Genomic DNA, 26,261 nt, shown 5'->3' with positions numbered 1-26,261 from the left:
AATTTGATGTGTATGCAAGTATGTTGATTTTAACGATCATTTAGTGTTGTCAGGCAAGTTTAATATGGTGATTGCAGAGTTCATTGTGTTTAAGCGGTATATGGTGACGCAAACTAATTCCCAAAATGTAAAGCCTTGACATTTTATTTTTTAATTTTTTTTAAATGTGGTTTAAAAGATTTGTCTTCATGTAATGTGTTGGATAAAGAAGGCAATACAAGTAAGCTGTTTTGTAAAAATGTAAATGTAACCCGTTCTTTTATGCATTTAACCTATGTTAGCTATTGTAGAACCATCTTTCACAATACACATGCTTTCCATCCAGCTACATATACAGTGGAACCTCTAAACGACTCATTGAGGCTAATCTACAAACGATTTACAATACATTTTCCAACATGAAAAAAAAAATGAAAATAACATTGCTAACATTCATACACCTTTAACCACTTTTAAAATTAAAAAGAATAAAACATTTTCTCAAGCTCAACTGAAAGAGGAACTCAACCCCAAATGTTTTCAAGCAAGTATACACTGTATGTGCCAGCACTTGTCAAAACACAGTACTCTGATTAATATTGCATTTGTAAACCAAAAATTCAACAGAATGTTAAATCAACTTAAGGAGGGCGCCATGTTGAGCGAAATCATCATCCGCCGCAGACCTTAAGTGACGTTGAAATGACAGTGGCGTGTTGCTTGCTAATACCTGATTTGTTCAAAATGGATCGGTAAGGAACTGTGTGGCGAGCCTCCCGAGCGCTCGCAGCACGCAATCGCCAATCGCAGGGCACATAGAAACGAACAACCATTCCCACTCACATTCACACCTACGGACAATTTAGTGTCTTCAGTCAACCTAGCATGCATGTTTTTGGGATGTGGGAGGGAACTGGAGTGCCCGGAGAAAACCCACGCAGGCACGGGGAGAACAGGCAAACTCCGCACAAACGTGGCCGGATTTCAACCCCGATTTGAGGCAGACGTGTTAACGAGTCGGCCACTATTATTATTGAATTGCACTGAGCAGTCAGGACCAGTATGTGGGTACTGCTTTCCTACTTTTTGACCATCTTTACCATCTCTGCTACCTTTCTGTGGTGGCATAATGGTAAAAAAAACAAAGAGCCAATTACACCCTTCAGAAGTCTCATAAAATTTACCGAGATCTTGTGTGTATTTTTCATGGCATTCCACTTTAGAGCTTCCACTGTATACACAGACATACAACTATAGTATCATATACGCACACTGTATTTGTGACTATTTGTTTCTTTACCTTTAGTCTGAGATTATAAATGCACTGTCACGGTTCAAATCCCTTTGTGGCCCCTTTATACACGCACATACTTTACATCCTTTCCTTTATCCGCCGTGCAACCATCACCAAAACGCATGACCCGTGGGAGCTGAAGGCCGGACCCATTTTGCATTTTGCAGCCTTTGGTTAGGGGTGTTCCTTTGTCACATAAGACGGGGGAGGGGGCCACTTCATGAAAACAGTGCTTGGCACGCCACACACCCGGTGCTATCTTTGTGGTTATTAGGTGAAAAAGATTAGACAGTATGGTAAAGGAAGTTATGTATTGACAAAAATAAATTGACTGTGACGTACTTGTGTTTCTGCTTGCTTATATTTAAAGAAACATTACAAATAAATGCCCCCCAAAAAAGCAAAATAAAAGGTGTCTTCTGGCTTTTTTTGTTTGTAGTAAAGCATTAGTGGTTGCAGGTATCTGTCAGTATTTTTCCTCTCCCATTCTTTGTCGAACAAAACATGAAAATCCACATAGAAGAGAACTTGCTTATCCAAGATTGCACCGCATTCTGGCATGACCGCTGGCATTCTTTCCATGATGCATGTTGCCCTCATGAGAAAAATATATTATTTTTTTGCATCATCTCTCTAATTTAGATGCATCTCAATAAATTTGTGGAAAACTTCCAAACCCTAATTCCAATGACGCGCTCAATGGCACTCAATAAGCGTTTGGGAACTGAGGACACTATTACTACTAATTGTTGAAGCTTTGTAGGTGGAATTCTTTCCCATTGTTGCTTGATGTACAACTTCAGGTGTTCAACACTCCGGGGTCGCCGTTGATCTTCGTGATGGGAGACAGGTCTGGACTGCTGACAGGCAAGTCTAGCAGTCACACTCGTTTACCACGAAGCCACGCCATTTTAACACATACGCAATGTTGGCTTGGCATTGTCTTTCTGAAATAAGCAAGGATGTCCCTGAAATGATGTTGCTTGGATGGCAGCGTATTTTGCTCCAAAACCTGTATGTACCTTTTAGGATTAATGGTGCCTCCACAGATGCAAGTGCAAGTGCAACTTACCCACGCCATGGGCACTAAATACGCCCACACCATCACAGATGCTGGCTTTGAACTTTGCGCTAATAACAATGGTGATGGTCCTTTTTGTCTTTAGCCTGCAGGACATGACGTCCATGATGTAAAAAAAAAAAAAAAACAAGGTGAAATGTGGACTTGTCAGACCACAGCACACTTTTCCACTTTGCGTCAGTCCATTTCAGATGAGCTCGGCCCCAGAGAAGCCGGCGGCGTTTCTGGGTGTTGCTGATATACGACTTTCACTTTGCATGGTAGAGTTTTAGCTTGCATTTGTAGACGTACCGATGAACTGTAATAACTGACAATGGTTGTCTTAAGTGTTCCTGAGCCCATGTGGCAATATCCTTTCCACAATGATGTTGGTTTTTAATGCAGTGCCACCTGAGGGATTGAAGGTTACGAGCATTCAATGTTGATTTTCGGCCTTACCGCTTACGTGCAGAGATTTCTCCAGATTCTCTGAATCTTTTGATTGATTATGGACCCTAGATGATGAAATTCCTAAGTTCATTGCAATTACCCGTTGCAAAACATTGTTTTTAAACTGTTGGAATATTATCTTATGCAGTTGTTTACAACGTGGTGAACTTCACCCATCCTTGCTTGTAAACAACTGAAAAAAAAACAACATTCATCAGTTTGAACATGAACTAGCTGCCCTTGCAGTGTATCCATTTGAATTGAGGTTGAAAAGGATTTAGAAATCATGTTATTCTCTTTTTATTTACTTTTTATGCAACATCTTAGCTACGTTGGAAATGGGGTTTGTAATTTATTCCAGTAGTTGAATTCAAAATGTGTCATGTTACCGAGTATAGATTCACTACACACAGGATGAAATATTTGATTTGTTATAATTGTGGTGACTATAGCTTATACCTAATGGAAACCAAAATTCCATAAGAAACAATCCAAAATGTATTTATTTGTAATATTATATAGAAATTTGGTAAGAATTGGCCCTCTGAAAAGAATGTTCTTGATGATTAATGAATCTGTATACTGTGTTGAATTGAACTACTAAAATGAAGGAACTTTTCTCGAAAATTCAAATTTGTTGAGATGATTACCTGCATACTCCAAGAGATCATGTGGTTTGACAGCAAAAGGCATGTCAAAGAGTGTCTGGAAAATGTATTCCAGAATAAGATGTGCTTGTTTGGACGTCTTCCTCCTGCTTAATGTCCTGAAATACAAAACAAATATGTATTCTTTCTCACACTGCTGTCATGAGTATTTGGGGGATGTCAACGTTTGGATGATGAAGTTGTCATTTGCTAATGAGCGACATTTTGATTCATTTGAAGGGTTGTGCTAAAACAACAACACTACATACAGCTCTGCCAGCCAATCCGAGATATTGGCTGGGTGCAGACTCTAAAGCAACACCTCTGGGGCTGTGCGCTACCCAATCCCAGGTAACCCGAAAAGAATCACTTCGAAGACGCCGGCCGCAGACAAATGCCACTCATTCTCATTCATGACCATAAGAGATTTAGTGATTTATTTTTGTATCTTGTATTGGTTTTTACAGTGGCACGGTTTTATTTAACTGGCGAACCACCACCGCAACACTTTAGATCAGAGTTATGTATTTCTCTTCCATGTGGACACCAGGGGTCGCCTGCTGTCACCTTCTGCATGTAAGCTTGCTTCCATGGAGCCCTGCTTCAATCTACTGGAATGTTTTCCACTATAATTGCATGTGAAATGTTTAATAAGCCCCACCAGGAGAAGTTGGGGGGGGGGGGGGCGGGATTGAAGTCACTTTGGACCTGATTTGAGGTTTCTCATACTCATGTAATCACATCACTCCAGTGGATATAGAAAGTGAATACCCCCTGTTAAAATATTTCTTGTTTACTTATTTGTTTGTGTGCGCCCAAGTTCTATGTGGGGTGAGCTCAACAATGTGGAGAAACAAGTTCTGCCATGATGACAGACTCTTACCCAAAAAGACTTATAATCATACTCGATGTCCTTTTTAGAATTAAAACCTGCTGTATTTTTATATCGGTTGCTATGGTGGTACTTTGAGAGCCAAGTACTTTTTTTGTAATCGCTGTAAAAGGTTTGAGAACCACTGAATGAAACTATCAAAATACACTTCATGTATACACAAGTGGCGGACCTTGGATTATGCGACATAACCTAAATCTGCACGTAAATCACTAACCTAGACTAACGCAGTCGTAAAGTATCCAACTAAGGACCGGGGTAACTAGCATGGCATTTTTGTCCAATTTCTATTTCTAATACATAGTTTCAATTGAATTCTAAAGCTAATAGCTCCCACTGTTTTGGGATGCCTTTTACGATGCTTTCTATATCCACTGCATATGCATATGTCGGTTGTTGTTGTTGTTCTCAAGCATGCCCTCACTGTTTTTTTGTCAGACCTGCAATCGAAAACTTTACGCAGAATATTTGTGGCGTGTTAGCTGGGATGCACTCTCAGCAGGGGTAAGTCCAGACGAGCTTGCAGAGAGCGGTCGTTCGGACTAGGACGTGTCAGTGGTCAGTCCATTTTGCCTCTTGCTGATCATTAAAATCCTTTACATTTGATTTGGAGGTGGAATGTAATTTCAATCATCTTAGAACACGCCAAGACCCTCGTTACACTGGCCCCATTTTGAACCGTTCGCATCAAACGCAATGCTACCCCAATGCTAAATTGGAGACCACGCTCATTTTCTTCTCCACAAACCTTCATTTTCGCCATTCAGTGTTTGTGCTGCTTGCTTAATAGATGTCAAGATCTCCTAAAATGAGCGGTCGCAGGGTGCTTCGACTCAGCCAAGAGACTTTGTTGTTTTCCTGAGACAAGTGTTTCAACGTGTCTTTTTTGTTTTCTTTCTCCTCCTTGACATTCTAACCATGTGCTGCCTCCTAGAGATGCTCAGGACGAGTTTGTCCGAGCCGGTCATCATCATTCCCAGGGTGCTGCTGGAGGAGAACCACAACCACTACTGGGAAGACCTGAACACCGACGAAGCAGCGGAGTCGTGCGATTTGCCCTCGATTTGAACCAGACTGATTAGTACTGTGAAAATCACACACACACACACAAAGACCCATTTTGGAAAATGCATGTCTGAAATTGTTTTTGGGCCTAAAACTTATAGCTGTTCGACCTGTGGCATTATTGAAAAGGTGCTATATATTTTTTTTTTTTCTTGTTTTATGCATTGTATTTTAAAGCTGTATTAACAATAATACAAGAAAACCACACCATGAAGTGCTAATATCACATCTAAAGCAACCTGTATGCAGTTATAGTTTAAATAAAAGACCGACACTTGCAGATTGAAGTATTGTTTCATAACGTATGTTGTGGCGAGTCATTTCGAAGGAGAAAAAAAAAAAGAAACTTTCACGTAATAGTAATGTTAAAACATGAAGGTCACGCCAGGCCAATGAGCTCTTTTGTGTTGTCAGCAACGTGACAAATGAAGCCATGTTTATACATCGGAATCTTTTTGGAATGAATTTTTCCAATGAAACACTTTCGATGGGGAGTTAATAGGAATTAACTGGAACATTTGGGTTGGTTAAGAACTGTATCAGATGGCATTGGACTATTCGGCATGAAGATTGAAAACAGATTTGGGCAGCAATTCATTCATAGTATATAAATAGTACAGTCATTGATGTTCAAATATAATTGCTGAATAGAATATCGGTTTTATTTTATCTACCGGCGTGCGTGGGATTGTTGGGAAGCAATTTTGGAAATGTCTTATTCTATGTATTTGTAATTGTTACAATTCACTTCCTGACAGGGGCGGCGGAACGACTTTTAAAGTGAGGGAGCACAGCACTCTTGGGGCACTGAATTCATCCTTTTTGATCCCAAATTTGAGCTGGCTGCGGGGGCTTCTATGAGAAGCCAGAAATGAATAAAACATAACATTCGACCACTGATACCATTTTCTTCTCTTCCAAGAATAGAAGTAAACAAAACTTAAATTTAACACCTTAATCTTGAAATCATGTGATCACAACAATAATTATATTTTAGCTTTAGAAATATCATTTCGGTTAAACAGCTTCTACATACTAATCTATTAACCATTAAAAAATACATATTTGGGGTAATTACCAATGCTGTTAATGTACAGCATTTGCGATAAACTTTACATTGGGTAGTGGTCTCAAGGGTTTGTTGTATTTATTTACTTTATTTTATTTTCAAAGTGCATCGCCGCGAATGCACAACATGCGCAATGTTTATCCAGTATGTGCGGACGTTTTAAGGAATTGTTATTATCGTGCAGCAAGACGTTGACCTCTTGACCTGACAGGGTCGTCGGAGGGTGGATGTCTGTGGTAATAGGCAAGTGTCCTCGCTCTATACTAACAAATTATTTAAAACTCAAAGAGCTGGGCTAAATGTGTGGGGGGGGGGGGGGTCTCACACAATACACCACACTTGCTATTCATTGACATATGATCATATGTTATTTGTTTTATTTTAATGTTATTCTTTATCATTTTGATCATTACAGCTTACAGCGAAGGAAATCAACTCAAATTCAGCATCTCAAGAAATTAGGTGACAGAAGAATCAAAAGGATTTTAACATAGAAATATATAATAAACATTACGGATTTCCCTGGCGGCACGGTGGCCGACTGGTTAGAGCGTCAGCCTCACAGTTCTGAGGTGCGGGGTTCAATCCCCGTCCCCGCCTGTGTGGAGTTTGCATGTTCTCCCCGTGCCTGCGTGGGTTTTCTCCGGGCACTCCGGTTTCCTCCCACATCCCAAACACATGCATTAATTGGAGACTCTAAATTGCCCGTAGGCACGACTGTGAGTGCGAATGGTTGTTTGTTTCGATGTGCCCTGTGATTGGCTGGCAACCAGTTCAGGGTGTACCCTGCCCGATGACAGCTGGGATAGGCTCCAGCATGCCCGCGACCCTAGTGAGGAGAAGTGGCTCAGAGAATGGATGGATGGACGGATTTCCCTTTTTAATCTTCATCTTTAACCAACCTCTCACCATATTCTAATTTATTGAGATGCACCTGTATATGCAAGTGATTTGAATGACATTTAGAATGAAACATCAATAGCTAGAATCTTTTCTTCTTATGAAAAACAACATTAGCCAATTTTCTTTTTCGTAGGAAATGAATGATGGAGACAAGTGCAATGGTAAAAGTGTAAATTATTACGCTGGCTAATTATCATAATTCAAATGGTGTGTGGGGGGTTGCGTTTGCACCATGTGACATCCGCTAGCCAGAAGCTGAGCTGCACTGTGTTTGTTTACAGACTAGAGTGTCAGGCAGTTTTGTTCTGTGTAGGAACCTTTATAATATCCCAACCATATGACATAATTCCCCCCTGCATTTGATTAATCGTTGCTATGGCGCAAAGCAAGTTTGGGCCAAGCTTCCGTGGGGCAAAATGAGCAGGTGAGCTTCACATAACCTGCTTGCTGGGACGTCGCAAGTAGCATGAGGACAAAAGTGGCAAACACGTCTGCGCCGTGACCTTTGAGCAGAATGTGACGAAAGTGACATTAAGTACAAAAGAAGAGCATGCCGTGACCACACCCGCATGAATTTGTCATCTCGAATGAACACCAAGGTAGACGTTAAGCGGGAAGCGAAAGAGGAAGGAGAAGGGCGAACATTATGACGAAGTATTCTCCACAATAAACCTCCACGCCACGTTCCCAAAGCACAATACACTTCCAAATCTCTTCTAGGCACCTCTGTATAATGTGCATTACTATAACATTAATATAAACCAAAAATAAGGCCTGTTGCCATAGAAACGGGTTACCAGGTTTGTGACGGCGATGCCGCAGATGGTAGAGTTTTGGAAGCTTCTCGTCTTGCCGTGGCTCTAAAGGGACTCCATGATAAAAGAAGCTTATTAGTATTAGAGTTCAATAACCGCTTGTGTGTGTGTGTGTGTGTGTTTGTGTGCGTGCGCGCACACCCACAACAGCTTTTTTAATGATCTGAACCTGGTGGTTGATTTTGCACTACACGCAGTCGAAAAATGAAGAGCCTTCACCTCAACCCAATCAAAACACCTACTGGTCAGCGACGCCCTTTTAAGTGACCTCATGCATTGACCATTGCTACTGTAAACAATAACTAAAACAGCAGCTTGAGAGCCCTATTAAATGTTTTTATTGTAATTATTATTGTCTGTCTTTATATATATATGCATATATGTTTTTATATTAAACCATGACAGGTAAACAATAAAATATCTACAGCAGTAGGCATAAAAAAATGTCGACGATAATAAATGTAAAATATTTTCACTATTATTCTGTAAAAACTGTATAATAGTGTATATATGTATAATAATTATGAAAATTAATATCCATCTATTTGTTCAGGAGTCAGGGTTGGGGGCAACGACTGTACAATGCTATTTATATAAAATATAATCAATTGTCTCATCATTTTTGCTTATTTAAATATCCCTTTCCATCAATTAATTTGATTTTATTTTTAGAATCTTTGATGTGCTTTTATCAGGTTTTCAAGATCATTTGGGTTGAAAATGCCCAAAATGTCTTTCTTCAAGCTATTGTACTCTGTCTTTTCCGATAATATGTAAATGAGCTTTGCTCTGATTGGGTCGCTCATCATAGCTTGGTGACTCTAGAAGCTACGATGAAGCTTGGCGCGGCCAAGCATGTAACTTGGAGACTTAAGCATTAAATTCAATATGGGTGATGTTCAGAGGCTTGGATTTGGCAGTGAAGTTGTAATGCCCAATGCGATTCCTTTGATAGTAGAACAGGCAGGCAAGGCCAATGACGAAGAAGAGAAGCACAGCGACTCCGAGGAAGGACAGTCCGATCAGTTGGAGTTTGCCATTTGCACTCTCTGAGGATCCTTGTTGGACAATGAGAAAGGAAATGAAACAAAGAGCAAGACGTCACAAAAGGTGACATTGCACGCAAAAAAATACCAAATTAAAGCCGCACATAACCGTCACAGGGTGAATCCGAGTCACACTTTTCGGATGCTGTCCAGTTAGCAGGCCATCCAATCAAGTTTACCATCATTTTTGTCCTCGGTGAGTGGACGGTTCTCGTTCCAGTGAATAGTTCTTACAACAAATTCATCAATAAATATTTTCTACTGAAATTAGTATCATTCATAAAGGGATATGCGATTTGTGTTTTTAAGATAAGCTGTATCCAAAGACTAATCAAGCAGTTCAACCTCAAATGCAAAATAAAGCTGAGCCGACAAACGTCAGCGTTGTTCGACAAAACGGACACGCCACGGAAATGGCAACGGTGGATGGAGCAGCAGAAAACAGTCAGTGGCGAAAAGATGCTTTAGAAATGATGAGCATCAGAAAACGTTGGCTTCGGTTGCACAAAACCCTTGAAATGGCCACAAATGTGTCATGATGAGACTTCTGTGAACGCGCCAATTTGCACTTGTGCGCATGGGGCGCTATAACGTCACTGGCGTGTCCGTCCACAACAGAAGCGGCATTTATTTTGGGGGAATGTGAACGACTGCATAAAAAGATCGGATTTAACAAAACACAAAAATCTCAATTGGGCATCACGCCCTGTAGTGTGAACGTAGCCTAAGACACATTTGTGTTCGTTTTCATGGAAGCAATCGGAGAAAAATCCTCTACAGTATATCCCAAAAATGGAATTAGCACCTTCCAAAAAAAATGTTGCAAATCCTGAATTCACTTCGGACACCGATTGGTAAAGACATTTTGCTGTTAGAAATATTACTCAGGAATATTTTTTTTTCTTAGAAAACCACTGATTTTCCTTTTGATGCATAGCAATTGCCAAGAATTCAAATACTTATATCAGTTAATTAATTGATTTTCAAAGGGAAGGAAATTCAGCGCCTTTCGGTTACATTTCTTTTTTTTCTTCATTCTTTTCTTCTCTTTCCCCAACAACATTGTCTTTCTTGTGCATAAATGTTCATTTATAAAAAAAAAAAGTAAGAAAAGGAAATTCAGCGGACCGTGTCTTTACCGTCATTGATCAAATGACTTGATATGAAAATGTCCCACATAGGCATCTATTTGGCTACTTTATTTACAGGCTTATGTATCTACATATACAGTAATTGAGCACTAAAATATCTTTCGTGTTTAAAAGCCATCCTTTCGCCTGTTAATGCAACAATTTAGACCTGTTCTCCGAGTGTTGTGGGACAGCACTCACGTTCCTCGGATTTAAGCAAAGGCCCGAAAGACCCGAACCCTCTTCCAATGGTGTTAGAAGACCAAGCTGTTCTTTGCACGCAGTCCTGAAACAAAAGAACAAGCAGATGTGGTATGAAAAAAAACAAAAAACGGTTTGAATTACGAATCCAAAATAAAGAGTGCACTCACAGGCACGCAGGTATCAGATCCAATCTTCATGCAGATTTGAACGTGGCAGTGCAGATATATCAAATTGACATCGACAAAAGAAAATATCTGCACAGACACACGAGATGTGCTGGAGTTTCCGTTCATCAGCACGTCGGTGTACGTGTTGAGGGCGCATCTGTAAAACGCGGACATGAACATGTTGAAAATGTCCTGCGAGCAGACTGCATTGGGGGTAAATACTTTATCACCCCCCCCCCCCCCCACCCCCTCAAAAAAAGGTTTTAATAATAGTAATTGAAAATTGAAAAGGAGACCTCGGCCTCAATGGGTTTTATTCATTCTTTGTGTATTTTGATCGAAGAAGACCTTTTATTAAGACACATATGAACTGCTTTCATTTGTGTGTGTGGGTGGGTGGAGGGGCGGGTGTCATAATATGTCTCTTTCAGTATATAAAAAAAAAAAGATTGATCTTGAAGCGCTTACCTGCTGGCCAGGAAGACAAAGCGTTTGTTGTCTAGCGGATTTTGGGAGGGGGTGGCCCAGCATGAGTCGATCACTACTTTGATCTGTTCTGCGGAAGTATTCGTGCTCACTTCCACCACCACAGCCTCCTCTGGAGACAAGCTGGAGTTGGAAGGTAGAGGAAAAGTACCGTTCAGCAGCTGGACTGTCACCTGGAACATCCCGGAGCTTGAGATCACATCTTGGATCAATTTATACCTGCAAGCAAAGAAAAATACATTACTGTGTTACACGATGAATAATGTCTGTTGTATTTTGATTGTTTCAAGCGAGAGGCCGGGGAAAGAGCCTTGTCTGATTGATAAGTCAATCACATATAGAAAAACAGCCGCTCATACACAGATTCAAACGGGAAACTTGTACTGTACACGTTTTAGGAGTGGGGGAGAAAGTCAAGAGTGTTCTGAGTGAAACCACGGAAGCATGCAAACGCCACTGGCAAACAGAATTTAATTCTTTTTAATATTGCAAGAATATTCATATATTTTATGAGGAAAAAAATTATGTATTTCAGAAAATAAACAATATCATCATAAATATTATTATATATGAATATTGCAAGAATGAAGTTTTTTTTACAAGAAAAGATTTCAATTAGGTTGTCTTTTTTTTTCATTTGTAGCGTTGAGATAATGACCAGGGTTCCTCCGAGACCAGTGATTCCCAAAGTGTCGAAGTATGAGAGAGCCACCATTGGGACGTGGGCTCCCTCTCGTGGTACGCAAAAGAATCACTGCCCATTTCCAGTTCAGTTGTATCTAACTTTTAAATTCAAAACATCCATCCTCTTAATCTTAATCTCTAAATTCTAATCCTCCCTCGGCTCACGGGTGTGCTAGCGCCTATCTCAATTGACTTTGGCCAAGAGGCAGGATAGACCCTGGACTGGTCGCCGGCCAATTGCAGGGCACATAATAAACAAACAACCATTCATACACGCGTTCACAAAAGCACTGTTTGGTTTTCAACATTTATTTGGGTACTACGGTTATTTAACGTTTATGTGGAATACATTTGAATGGAATAAATAAGTATATGCACAGCCCTACATGGAGCAACGGATAACAACTGGTTGGCAACAATTTGGAATAATCATGAGAGCGAGGGACGCGTACCCCATGGAGCCAAAGTCAGCAGAGATGAGCATGCTCCTCATGTAGGTGCATATTATGGGAACTTCCAGGCGCAATTTGGGTGCCTCCAGCGTTCCGTTGGGTGACGTGGAAGTTTCCATGGTGTTGAACAGTGTTACAGATGCCATGTAATATGAATCATTCTAAAATAACAAAATAGTGGTCAGGGTTTTAATATCATATTTAAAGCACTCTACGTGAGAGACAAAAACAAACACACAAAAAAACTCACTTGTGCCAAAATTGTGATGCACTCATTCCACTTCACGATCAGCTGAGCGTGGCTGGCATTGAACCCGCTGACCCCGCACTCCTGATGGCCCAGGTACAGAGTGTCCTCCCTGATGTTATTATTAACTAGAAACTCTCTAGCAACTGTCACTGTCATTCCAGTAACTGTACAATCAACTGAAATATCACCCACGATTGAACACGTTCTATGGGGTGTAACATTGGAATCCAGGTCTGTATCGGGGGTCGTGCGCTCAGTCCTGGCAGTTGTGGGTGGAGTCGTGGTCGGAATTACTACATGAGTGGTTGTTGCAATGGTGCCGGTTGTTAGTTTAAATGTGCTTGTTGAAACAGTGGAGGCAGTAGTTGGTACTCTAGTGGAGGTTGTTGCCGCGATAGTGGGGATTGTTAGTTCTGCAGAAATGGATGCGGGTGAAGTGAAGGTGGTTGTTGCTATAGTGGAAGTGGTTGTTGGTGCCATTTTGGCGGTTGATGGCGCATTAGTGGTGGTTGTTGGTAGAATATTGGTGGTTGTTGGTACCACGTTGATGGTTGTTGGTGCATTAGTGGTGGTTGTTGGTATATTGGTAGTAGTTGGTGCAATAGAGATGGTTGTTGGTACCATGGTTGCAGTTGTTGGTGTGAGAGAGGTGGTTGCTGGTACCATGTTGGCAGCTGCTGGCGTATTAGTGGTGGTTGTTGGTAGAATATTGGTGGTTGTTGGTACCATGCTGATGGTTGTTGGTGCATTAGTGGTGGTTGTTGGTACAGTGGTAGTAGTTGGTGCAATAGAGATGGTTGTTGGTACCATGGTTGCAGTTGTTGGTGTGATAGAGGTGGTTGCTGGTACCATGCTGGCAGCTGCTGGCGTATTAGTGGTGGTTGTTGGTAGAATATTGGTGTTTATTGGTACCATGCTGATGGTTGTTGGTGCATTAGTGGTGGTGGTTGGTACAATATTGGTGGTTGTTGTGACCATGGTTGCAATTCTTGGTGTGATAGAGGTGGTTGTTGCTACGATGGTGGCAGTTACTAGTGCGATGGAGGTGGTTGTTGGTGGACTAGTGGTGGCTATTTCATCAGGGGTGATTGCGGTAATTGTCTCTACAGGGGTGCCAATCGTATTTGGAGCTGGATACATCGACGTTGTTATTTGAAATAAAAGGGAAGTGTTGACTGAGGAAAATGTTGATGGTAATGTTGTGGTCCTCATCGTAGCTGCACAAGACAAAACATTATAGTTTAAAAAAATGTTGAGCTGGACTATAAAATAATACTGCCAGCAAAAATATAGACCATGATGAAAATGGCAACCTTTTCAAAAAAAAAATTCATGTTTGTTCACATTTAAATCTTCAGTAAATAATCAGTGCAAACTATTAAGATGCGTACGAAACAACACACATCAAGCCTCAAATTAGAAAATGGAAAGTGTTGAGGTTTAGTGAACCCAAAGATGACAATTACTCATACAATTCCAACCGGTATGTAGGGCACAAAAACAATGTAATATCACCAAAGCCTTAGAGACTACAGAGGTGGAAGCATCAAGCTTTGGGTTTGTGTTTTGGGGGGAACATTAGTAGGGAATTAGTAGGGTGTTGACTTTCTTTAGCCTGTGCGCTAAAATTAACTGTATCCTGTAATAAATCCAGCAATACCTCGCTGTGAGACATTACCTTGACAGGCTCTACCAGGCCTTTGTAGTTCTGTGTCCAGAAATCCCTCTAGACAAGAGCACGTGTAGGAGCCCCAGGTGTTTGTGCATGTAGCCCACTGGGAACAGTCATTTTCCCCTGGAACACATTCATCAAAATCTACAAGAACAAACAAGCAAAACACAACTTTCACTCTTGAGTCAGAATTGATTGCTTTCTTTCGCGTTGTACCAAATGTTCCATCACGCAGGGAGAAACAACATTTAAGATAAGATATCAAAACTGTCTCAATTGAAGCCATCGATAATGTGTAAGTTTTCGAGTACTGTGCATCATGGAATCTGTTTTGCCATCTCAATCTCTCATGGCGACTTTAAGATTGAAAAGAGAGATGTGATACTTTGAAACTATCAATAACCGAATGAAATTCATATTTACAGGGGTGCCTTGAGATGTGAGTTTAATCATTCGGTGACCATGCTCATGAATCAAAACACTAGCTCAAATCATCTTTCCTCATTGATATAAATTGAAATGCCATTAATCTATTCAAGCCCCCCACCAAAAAGTTTGAATAAGGAAAATAGCACTCTATAATACTGTACTTTCTCAAAACATAATCGTGATAACATTGGCAAAAAAGTGGAAAAGTGTGCTGCGGTCTGACAAGTCTACATTTCAAATTGTTTTGGAAATCATGGACGTCGTGTCCATGGGGAAAAGGACCATCCGGATGGTTATGAGCGTAAAGTTCAAAAGCCAGCATCTGTGATGGTATGCTGGCATGTTAGTGCCCGTGGCGTGAGTCACTTAATGACCACCATTAATGTTGGAAGGTATACACAGGTGCTGGAGCATCATATGCTGCCATTCAACCAACGTCTTTTTCAGGGACGTTCCTGCTTACTTCAGCGAGACAATGCCAAGCTACATTCTGCACGTGTTACAACAGTTTGGCTTCGTCATAAAAGATGCAAGTACTAGACTGGCCTGCCAGCAGTCCTGACCTGTCTCCCATTGAAAACGTGCGCAGGCGCATTGTGACGCACAAAGTACGGCAACGGAGACCCCGGACTGTTGAGCAACTGAAGTTGTACATCAAGCAAGAATGTGAAAGAAAGGTTCAACAATTAGTGTCCTCGGTTCCCAAATGCTTATTGGGTGTTGTTAAAAGGAAAGGTGACGTACCAGTCGTAAACGTGCCCCTTTCCCAGAGACAGAGCACTCTTCACTCTTTACATTTACACTGTTTTCTGATGAGTGGGAACTGAACCCACGCTGCCTGCCAAAATCAGGCGAGTGAAACACTACACAATCAGTGACTGATCGCCTTTTCAATTTATTTTAAAGTGTGCCACGGGCCAACAAAAAGTGTTTTGCTGCAGGTCAGACTTTGGACACCCCTGATTAGATATGGAACACTGCTATAAGGTAAAGAAACATACCACTGATGCTTGTGTTGTTTTCATCCACGGTGTATATGGAGCTGTTCATCAGTGAGTAGAGTAGTGCTGTGGATGTATTTTGGATGTCCTGCTCTTGACTGGGGCTGAAGATCACAGTGAAGTTGACGACCACACTGCCTGGGGAAAGGTTCCTGATCTCGATTCTCACCTGACCGGAATTCACCATAGCCCGCATCTCTTGGGTCAGAGAGCGGTAGATCTGGAAGGAAACATACGCACTGTCACAGCGAACACTGTTTGAACTCTACACATGACGCACCTACCTCGTCTAAAATGCCCGCAGTGAGATTTTTGTAGGCCTGGCTGCTTGTATTGTGCAGGTCATCGGTGAACGGGATGTTGGTAAGTCGAGTGGTTGCATCGAGAGTTCGAGCATCTACAAAGAAATGGCTTTGTTTTTACAGTGGATACTGGGAAATGGACATACAGTACAAGCCCAGCCATGATGGATTATCATCACTTGCTTCTCCTCACATTATTCGAAAGAAGGGCTTATGTATTCATGTGGCTGTTTTTCCACGGATTCCCGCCGTATCTCATTTCACATTTCGGGGAAACTGAATCACATTCCTTTGTGAATTGTATAATTATAGGTCAATATACTGTATATATCGTGACAGAACACGTTTTTTTTATTTTTTTTAAATGATTTTGTCTTTGGACACCACCATAATGGATGTGATCCAACTCCAGACTTCCAACTTTGTTTGTATTTTTTTTAAACGTCCATTGCCCTTTAGGAATTACAGCCATTTTAAACATGTACGGTACGTCTATTTTCAGTGGCTCATAAGTATTGGGACACTCGACTCACAAGAGGTTAATTGACTCGGTGTGGTGACACAGCCTTAAGTGGCACGATTTTTTCTCTCCAAGTTATAATCAGTTCCCAGTGTCTCAGTAACATCTGTGACATGTTTTTTTTTATTTTTTTATCACAATACCCAAAACATCAAAAATTATTATTATTCTTGCCCACCGCTCACTCGCCTCCCTCGACTGCATAGTGTGCTAACGTGAGCAGGGCTTTGTAAAAGCATGGATAATATTTTCACTCATTAGTTTGCACTGAGTGTCATACATCTACACACCATAACAATGAGACATGTTTTTAATATCTCATCCCTGATATGCAGCTAAATAAAACAACCAAATATCACAATCAACTCCCAGTACAATGGAGTACAGATACAACACTGCAAACTATAACCCCAATAATAACAATATTGTAAAATCAATAATGGATTGTTAATCATAACAGATGATTATTCACTTGTTTAGGTCATAAAGCTCCTTGATAAAATGATGACGTGCAATGATTTGAAATACAAATACAAACAAAAATCTGAACCTGTAAATATTAAAAGAGAATAATGACACACATTGACTTTAGTGAAACTTGCTGCAGTAACCAATTGGTCTATATGAGAGCCAATAACATAATTAACAATTCAGCTTTGTATGAACAGTTCTTACCAGTTCTGACAGCAATATAAAGAATATCTCCATGGCTTTTGTTTGTGTGGAGCTGAACAGTGACATTGTAGAGCACTCCCGGCTGCAGTTCCCTTAGCTCCATCACGGTCTGCTCAGTTGTCCACATACAAATAACCTCGGAGCCCACACTAAGAACCACCAAGTAAGTCTGGTTTGTTGAGATTAGGGTGGACCAGTACACACAAAAAGAAGAGCCAGTGACGTTGGCAGCCTGCAATCTGCTGAAGCCAGGGGAGACTGGAAAAGAGGAGAGAGTGAGGCAAAGCAGAATTATGATTCCTGTTGTATTTCCTTCCTGAAGATGATAGTTCACAGAATGAGGGGCGTTTGTAGTGGGTGGCGTGGTGATGTTGTTTGGTACTGAAGGACAGACTATACCGCAAGCGTCCGATGAAGAATTCTAACTATTTGCAGAAGAAAAAGGCCAATCACAGGGAAGTTCACACTCACATCTAATGCAGTTGATAAGTCACCAGGTAATGTTGAGCTTTATCATACAGCCGAACTGACCAAGATGTCGCTATCGCACGCAACCCACAGTCAGGGTTTCAATAAGTGCAACATAATTGTAACGAAATTATTCATGTTAAGTTAACACTTATCGTTCTTGAACATGAAAGATTAACGTCTTTATTACGGCAACAGTGAGACAGATGTGCTAACCAGTCGCCCACCATGCCACCTACTTATAATCACTTTAAAGTATTTTACTGTGTGGTATTGCGTGTGGTAAATAACTAGAATTTACAGGAACGTCCAACAGTGAAGGAGTTAGGGGTCAGCACTTTGCTAATAAAAAAAATTTCAAAAAAAAAATGGTTAAAAGTGCAGGGTACTGAACTTTACGAGGCTGGCATACATGCATGTTCATTGATGGACAGACAACAAGGGAAATTATATCGAGAAGTAACGAGAAAATCCCCACTTTTTGGGGTTTATTTCTATGTGTACATTGCCTTTCTATTGCAATAAATAATGCTAGAGGAAAATGGGCTTATTTTTTTTTTTGACTGCCCCTCATATATACAGTATTGTACCATGCAAAAAGTAATGCCACCACCTCCTTTGTTGTTTTCATGACAGTTTTCAAAGTAATGTTAGGGGTGGCAAAAGGTCCTCTGTCAGGATTTTGACTTCAGAACCAGAGGGTTATCAGAATGATGGGGGGGGGGGGGGGGGGGGGGGGGGGGGAGTCATCAAATCAATCAATCAAAACATTTACTTCCACAAACCAGTGGTGGTGCAGGAGTCACCACAGGTTCTTAAAGCCTTTTGCCACTTTCCGTATATTTACACACACATATTGTACTTGTCTTACAAACAACTGTAAATTACTTCAGATAAATATGAAATTCCCTCGAGACAATATCGTATGATTTAATAATGCATTTTAGAAGCGAGTGTAGGTTGCATCACCAATATAATATTGAAAGGAAAAGTACGACAACCACTAGCTTGAACTTCCCTATTTACAATTTCCTCTGCAGAAATTGATGTGGTGGTTTCTCAATATTTATTTTTATTTTTTTCAACCCAGCTTGTTCAGCTGCATGCAGAACGGTGGATCTGGATGCCTTTTTATGCCATTCATGCAGTTTTTCTACGCAACAGGGGAATTTGTTCCACTCCCTCTATTGTTATTTGCATTGTGATAGATATTGGGAATGCAGCCAGGTTTGAGGTTTGAGAGGCGAAAGACAGGGAGAATAGAGAGAACAGCAGAACACATATCCTTCTTTTGTTTAAATGTAGTAAGGCTAACCTGCACAATGAGTTCCTGGATTTCTAAGGTCAACATCAATATATCCTCCATAGCAGGTGCACTGGTAAGAGCCCACTGTGTCGCTACATTGTGCCAGTGGAGAGCAATGATGGAGAGCGGGATGTGCACACTCATTTACATCTACAACGATGAAGAACAGAGACACATGACGGGGTTACACTGGAACTTCAATGACATTCAAAGACGTGCCCTGCACTATACAGATAAGCCACAAATTATTCATGCATTGGCCAAATTTCAAGTTTTTTTTTTTTATAGAATAGTCGTCAGCTATTCACAAGGCACATAAACTTTTAACTATAGAAAAACAACCATTCACACCTATTGATAATTTAGAGTCTTGATTGAATCTAACATTCCATATTTTGGAATGTGGGTGGAAGCCGCCAGAACTTTGAATTGTGAGGCAGACGTGCCAACCACTAAACCATCATGCTGCCTAAAAACATTGTTTCACCATAAGTGCCTGCGATGCAAATCATTTTCAATGGAAATTTCATTAATATCACCAAAAACATCTTAATTTGGCATTTTGTCACTCTCTTTCGAACCAGAGGATACCCATTTAAAAAATGTGTTTTATTGTAAAATGAATGAATAATTTGGTGCTTAACTGTATATATCTAAAGTTAGTATCAACATTACAGAACTCGCAACTTCCTGTAAAAGTAATTCTGGGAATGTTTATCTCTTTATAGGAAACAAAACTGTCTTAAGCAAAGGTGTCAAACACAAGGCCAGGGGGGTGGATCTGGCCCACCACATTATTTAATGTGGCCCACTTGAGCAAATCATGCGCATCAACTTCCATGATTCTTGCTCAAATCTGTACCAACATTTCAAATTGCCATAATTAATAAATAACAACATTGAGATATTGCAAGCATTTCATTTGTTACCAAATCCTTTTACTGTAACTTTAACAAATTATTATTGTTTCAAAGTCGCAACAGCCCTCTGAGGGAAACCGTAACTACAATGTGTGCCGCAACATAAATGAGTTCGACACTTCGAGTCTAAAGGTGTACAAATGCCAACAGGCAAGTCCTTCTCCATTTAGTTTTACATATAAGCAATCAAAGATCTCTAAAATAACTAGATTTTCCTCCTGGTATATATGATACTGTATGTGTTCAGGTGGTTATTACTGTGCATTCGTAACATCTATGGCTGTATGACTTGTGAGGATTATCTACAGTATGTGTACGTGTGTGTGGGGGGGGGGCATATGTGTGACTAACTCGGGTGTTATTTTCTGCCATCGCAGGAAACGACCCACAGAAGACGGTCGCACAAATAGAAGCGGTGGGAGAAGGAAGCTGTGGTGCGACTGAGTCATTCTCTCCTGAATGCTACGTTCCGTGCAAACATCACACGCTACAAGAATGCCATTTCTCTGAAGAAACACAAGTCAAGTCACGAGCAGCCTTGTCTCTGCTTGTCCTCCTCACCTTCCACGGTCACAGCTGACACCTCCTGTATGTGTTTGAGGAGGAAATGCAGCTTTGATGTGACGCTGCTGTGCGGTGGAAGAACAAAGCTGCAGTCTATCAGCAGCGAGGTCGCAGTTCTATACGGATGCACAGGCCAAGAGGCGAGGTAATAGACTGAAAGATTGACAGACTGCAGCGCTCCAGTTACCTGTAAAAAAAAATGTAAAAAAAAGCAAAAGGAAACGCATACAATATGTTAATCATTACCGCATTACAGTATTGAGATGTCAGGTTTGTGGTACCATTGCTTGAAGTAATCTTGTGTGGTTGAGAAGCGCGTCATTATTCATCAGTTGCTGGTAATCTGTCTTCACTGTCACTGTCGCATTGAAACGGTTTCCCCCATTCTCAGTGTAATCAGCTGATCCTGACGATTAGAGAACATTTTGGCGAGAGCTTAAATGAGCACATTTGCACAAAATAAATACTCCATTACACATTTTGCATATGGAAATATTTTGGACTGATTGATGGAGTTTTTAAACAAAAGTCATTGACGTACAGTACGTAATAGCAAGTTTCAATTGATTTTTTTTTATTTCCCATGTACAGTGAGATTTCATTTTTTGTTTGTTTTAAAATGAAATTCGACACTAATTTTAAAGAAATAAATCCACACGTTCATCCTAAAAAAAAAATAGTCTAGCACAGAGCTCCATCAAGCTTGAACTGTTAACAAAAGGGGAGGGGAGAAGAATGACATTTGTGAAGTGCAGTATTATAGTGTTTGTCTCATTATATTGTTGAGAGGTACATGTTCAGGCAGTGTTTCCCAACCTTTATTCAGCCAAGGCACCCATTTGACCAAAAAAAAAAAAAAAAAACACAGCACACCATCAAACATAAATGTCAAAAAAGTATGAATATTGAAATAATGATCATCTTGCACTAAACACCCATGCAAAACACCAGAAGTGGTACTCGCACTCTGTACTTAAGTAGAAGTTCAGATAATTGTGTAAAAAACGACCCTTGTAAAAGTAGTAGTTAGTTAAATATCTACTACTTTTACTTTACTTACTTTATCGTTTTTTTTTTTTTTTATTATTATTTACATTATGTTGTTGAAAAAAGTAACAAGTCTATTAAGAAGCAGAAAGTACAGATATCCACTTATAAAATGTAGGGAGTAAAAGTTAAACGTCATCAAAAAAAATAAAAAATACTGAAGTTACGTACAGTTAGGAAGTATTTGTATATCATTAGTTCCCCCATTGGAGAACATGCACACTCGACACAGACAGAGCACAAATTTACAAGGCAGCTCAATTTAATACAGTACGCTTTCTGGTTCAATAGCCATTGTTGTGATGTTACTGTTTCTGGTGAGAAGAGTAACATTCCAGATGATTGTTAAACTATATTGCATTTTTAGACTTTATCAGTTCGGTACACTTATACTGCATTTAGAAAGAAAAAAAAACAAGGATACCAACTTGCAGGGTTATTGCAGAGAAAGTGACCTGATCTCTCGCAGCACTTTTGCCAATTTGGGCAATCGATGTCCCAGTCACAGTCATCAAGGCTGGAAGAAGATCCATCTGTGGTTGGGCAGGATCCAGGTTTGGTCATGAACTCCTCACTGCGATTTAAAGCTCCATTAAAAAAGACAATGACATGTTACAAACCAAACAATTATGAGCATCAGCATATTTGTAGCAGTGCTGTTGTTGAATACAAGCGGTGGATACCAAAAGGCCAATTTACCAACAGAACGAAAGTAAACAGTAGTGTTATAATGTTTCTCATGCCTGAAGCTGATGTGCTGCGCACTTACACAGGGCACAGTAACTTCCAACTTGCATGTAACCATGGCAACATCTGGTCACCTGCACCATCATCATCCTGTACTCAGTCTGATGAACTATTCGGAAAAGTGTCACTGGACATGTTGTCCAAAAGAGCCAGCCACTGCAAGGTTGGATCACAGTATATGGAACCCTTCGCAACACCACGGAACTCACAGGATGGGTCTCGTTGTAAATACATCGATGGTAGCCAGATGCAGATAGGCTTTTTCCTAGAAAATAATGTACATGCTCCTGAGTGATGACATTTGTCGGTTGGTTAAAAAGCTATCATTGCACAAAATTATCATTAGAGACCTTTCTGTCTTGGTAGTATATGAATTATATGTTGAGTCATACCTTCATATGCAGCTGTTTTCTTTGTGTAGAGAACCGGAAGGGCAAATACCACCCAAATGGAGCACATCCAACCCCTTTTTATCAGCATTGCAGCCATATATTTACCGGCAGCGTTGGAAGTGCATGGTCCTCATTAGGATTATGCCAATTCACTGTTGGGTGTACTGTACTCAAAGCCTAAATCCTTTGTGGTTCTATAGCTCCCCCCACCCTTGGTTGCACTACCAATCCCTAATGAATCACAGAAAAAAAGCAGCCAGCAAGTTTTGGATATATTTTGGGAGTTGTATTAATCATGGTACTAAATTAATGAATGCAAGTTTTTACAGTGTGTCTTATATAGAATGCTTAACATAGTACACTCATAAAAGGTGGATTAAATGCCTTTTGACTTTTTTTTTATTATTTTTTTCATGATGTCCAGGCCTAATTAAAAAAAATTTTAAAAAATAAAAAAAAAAAGGGAAGTTTTTTGTCATTTGGAGGCAAATTAGAATTTGGGTAATGTTAGGACTGTAAACATGTTTCTAACACCAAGGGAGATATGGATGGGAAGGGAGAAGCCCAAGTCCCCAAAGATGTGGTTTCCATGCAGGTAACCATGGCAGTACTTGCTATACTACTGATACTAACACACTGTGTCAGCAATGTCTTGCGAGAAGGAAGGGACTCTCACTTTCTCATATACATTAATTTGTAATTTTAGGAAGGATGCTGTCATTAAAATAAACATTTTAATTATATCACTTTTTTTTTTTACGCTTCAAGGGATAGCTTTCTTTCTAAACATAAAGACAATACGGTAAATATTTTCATTTTATAGTCATGATGTGAGAAAATGTGCCTGATTAGGCTTGCTCCGAGGGTGACTGTGACATGCGGAGGCAGGAGAGTGTGTGGGAGGCGAAGGGATTGGAGAAGGTAAAATTAGCCTACTGCACATTTCTAAGACATCTTCTAAATCACAAGCCCACTGATAGTTTTGTTTTGCGGTCATATGCGATGAACACGAAGTAAGCATTCACAGTGGCGCAATCTGTGCCACACCTTATTGCGTCCCATGACGGTTGCCAAGCAACGTTGCTGACAGCTCATTATAGGAAAAGGCCTGTAAGCTACATAGACAGAGCACTATGTCCCTATGGAATGCTATGTGACACAAGCCAATGACACTAGTCACTAAATTGTTTAATTGAATCTAGGTTGAGTTAAAATACAGTGCAGTATGTTTAACAATGACATAGACATAATAAATCTTGCCCCTGATGATTTTCTATTCTCAAATCTATTTGTATCCAATATTTTATGAATTAAAATACAACGTACAGCACATATACTGACGAGCCTGAACATTATGACGAGCTTCTGTAACTTAGCTTCTGATACTTGAATGTTGATGTGGGTTGTTGGGCATTTGTGACTAGCGATGCGGCCGCTGCATGGGCCGCATGCCGTAGAGCTGCTCTATTCATTGGCAAGTGTAAACTCGCCTGCTTGGTGATTACGTGAAGAGAAGTCCATCCGTCCGTTTTGCATACCGCTTATCCTCGTTAAGGTACACTGAAAAAAAAATAAACACCGGATGATTTAAAAAAAAATCAAAGTTAGATATACTATACATATGTTTAAGCAGCAGCTCTTCCTGTCCCTAGTAGTCTACCGTCTACTTGACCAGGACTCGCCATACAATAAATAATGTGTTGGATTCGAGGGATAATTATTACATCCAGTCAAGGACATATACATGTTTAAAAACACACGTTACTTTAAACTAACTGTAACGTTACTAAAATGCAAAAATGGATAAATTTTTCCTATCAATGTCAATGTCACTCTTTCTGTTCAAGTCCATGCATGGACAAATCACATTCAATTCAATCCTTTGATGAAAATGAGATTTTTCAGTTTGGTGGGAAGCTAGACTATTTAAATTACAGTAAAAAATAAAATAAACAGCTTCATTATATATATATATATATATATATATATATATATATATATATGTTTTTTGGGTTTTTTTTCAGTCTAGCAGGTGAGCTGGAGCCTTTCCCAACTTGACTTCAGGTGAGAGGCGAGGTACACCCTGGATTGCTCGCCAGCCAATTGCAGGGCACATATTGGAAAAACATCAATATAAAAAAACTTCCATGAACCGAACATGCATGTTTTTGTCACACAAACTCCACACAGGAAGGCCAGAACCTGGATTTCAACCCACACGGAATAGATTTGAACCCGCAGCATCAGAACAGTTAGGTAGGTATGCCAACCACTTGTTTATTTTGCATTAAAGTTTATTGCAAAATCATTTTTCCCTATTACTGTTTATTAAGTGATCATTGTTGTTTATTTGGTATAGTTCAATGATTAAAGAAAACCAAATAAACAATATCACATGAGCGGGAGTGATGTACTCACCAACCTTTTTGAAACTGAAAGCCACTTCTTGGGTACTGATTAATGCGGAGGGCTACTAGTTGGTTTTACACTTCTGAGGCTGCTTCAGGTTCAAATATATGCAAATGATAGGTTATTTATACTGTAGCTCCAAATAATAATTATTTTCATTATAGATTCAACTGACTGACTGACTTAAGTCACTGCTTTGGTCTGTAATATGTCAGAATAAAGGGGAAAAGGTTGATCATTGTTTATAAAGTAAAAGCAAATGTGCGCAAAGTCTTATTTTGATCAAACACAAAATGCTCCATGTTAAGTTGCTGCAGCTTAACGTTGCATTCGGATGAATGGACGATGGAGTATAAGCAGTATCTTTAGCCAAGTGTGGCATATTTAATAAGGAGCCACATCAGTCTCACAGAGGCAACAAGTTGTCAAAGAATAAAGCAAAAAAAAAAAAAAAAAAAAAAGAACTCACTGTCACACAGGGAGAAAGCAAAAATAAAAGGAACAAAGATGACACAGGAGTGCAACCCAGCGCCTATCTGTGGCACAAACATATTATTGGACATCAATGGAGGTCATAGATACAATGTCTCGCAACGCTACACAAACAAATTTATCTCACATCGCTGCAGATGTTTCTGCAAAAAAAAAAAAGTAGTGTATTCGAGGTGTGTCCAACGTACGGTTTGCGGGCTAGAACTGGCCTGTCAGGGGGTCCAATCCAGCCTGTGGGGATAGAGAACACATGAACTGCTATTTTTCAATAAAAGTAACTGTTGTTGCTAATTTGCTTCACTGGAGGTCGCACTGACGCCCACATAAATGATCACTTACCACTTAAATGACTTTCTAAAATATGCTGCTACCCAGGATTTGACACCTGATATTGATGCACCCGTGAACGGTAAACAAAATAAAAATTAAAAATGCCAAGTATCAGGAGCCGTGCCACTTTTGAACTGTGAAGAATACAGTTCTTTTAAAATGAATATGTTCTGTAGAAATATTTGTAGACGCTGACTATCGCAAAATGTCAGTCGGCGGCTTCAGTTCAAAAGAGGTTTTTTTTTCATGCACTGCCACAACTTTGATCTATTTTTATGTATACATTTACAAGGTAGGAGGATAACTGAACCCTCTTTCAGAATAGTTACCACATTAGTTCGTATGGTGTGATGAGTCATTTGAGGTTGCCAATATTTCCAGCTGGTTGAGGAAA

At 40.0% G+C, this 26,261-nt stretch overlaps 2 protein-coding genes across 14 annotated transcripts in view; one reads left to right on the top strand and one right to left on the bottom strand.

Moving 5' to 3' along the window:
• map6a (microtubule-associated protein 6a) overlaps positions 1 to 5,667 on the top strand; it is a 16,857-nt gene extending 11,190 nt beyond the window's left edge. For 2 of the 5 annotated variants that reach the window (XM_061752739.1, XM_061752738.1), the window contains exon 4: positions 5,257 to 5,667. In XM_061752739.1, coding sequence (XP_061608723.1) covers positions 5,257 to 5,390 — 134 coding nt within the window. In that variant the 3' untranslated portion in view covers positions 5,391 to 5,667. Of the gene's footprint in view, positions 1 to 2,076; positions 2,141 to 3,670; positions 3,782 to 5,256 lie in introns of all 5 variants that reach the window. The other 3 variants (XM_061752737.1, XM_061752736.1, XM_061752740.1) reach the window with 3 other exon arrangements.
• On the bottom strand, positions 2,946 to 26,261 carry umodl1 (uromodulin-like 1). 9 transcript variants are annotated; one of them, XM_061752725.1, is made up of 20 exons: positions 25,877 to 26,261; positions 25,726 to 25,768; positions 24,127 to 24,196; positions 22,267 to 22,509; positions 21,926 to 22,084; positions 20,732 to 20,856; positions 20,448 to 20,637; positions 18,976 to 19,116; positions 17,193 to 17,450; positions 15,980 to 16,092; positions 15,696 to 15,915; positions 14,272 to 14,409; positions 12,594 to 13,810; positions 12,344 to 12,504; positions 11,190 to 11,426; positions 10,722 to 10,878; positions 10,552 to 10,636; positions 8,157 to 9,232; positions 3,434 to 3,549; positions 2,946 to 2,976 (listed from the first exon to the last, which is right to left on the bottom strand). In XM_061752725.1, exons 3-18 carry the CDS (start codon positions 24,170 to 24,172, stop codon positions 9,045 to 9,047), a joined length of 3,678 nt encoding a protein of 1,225 aa, XP_061608709.1. In that variant the 5' UTR covers positions 24,173 to 24,196; positions 25,726 to 25,768; positions 25,877 to 26,261; the 3' UTR covers positions 2,946 to 2,976; positions 3,434 to 3,549; positions 8,157 to 9,044. The 9 variants fall into 9 exon arrangements, with proteins under 9 accessions (XP_061608709.1, XP_061608712.1, XP_061608704.1 ...); XM_061752728.1 differs by having other exon boundaries at positions 22,454 to 22,509; positions 25,726 to 26,260; XM_061752720.1 differs by lacking the exons at positions 24,127 to 24,196; positions 25,726 to 25,768; positions 25,877 to 26,261 and adding an exon at positions 22,637 to 24,109.

The sequence above is a fragment of the Phyllopteryx taeniolatus genome, chromosome 17 (assembly GCF_024500385.1).
Source record: "Phyllopteryx taeniolatus isolate TA_2022b chromosome 17, UOR_Ptae_1.2, whole genome shotgun sequence".
NCBI lineage: Eukaryota > Metazoa > Chordata > Actinopteri > Syngnathiformes > Syngnathidae > Phyllopteryx > Phyllopteryx taeniolatus.
This window is presented reverse-complemented; position numbering and strand designations above follow the sequence as displayed.

Excerpts from the sequence above, each read along its gene's own strand:
- umodl1 (XM_061752720.1), bottom strand. The coding sequence starts at position 22,733 with ATGGCTGCAATGCTGATAAAAAGGGGTTGGATGTGCTCCATTTGGGTG. Across the intron at positions 15,916-15,979 it reads CTGCGGGCATTTTAGACGAG|ATCTACCGCTCTCTGACCCA; the intron begins GTAGGTGCGTCA and ends GTTTCCTTCCAG. Across the intron at positions 10,637-10,721 it reads GATCTGATACCTGCGTGCCT|GACTGCGTGCAAAGAACAGC; the intron begins GTGAGTGCACTC and ends CTTTTGTTTCAG.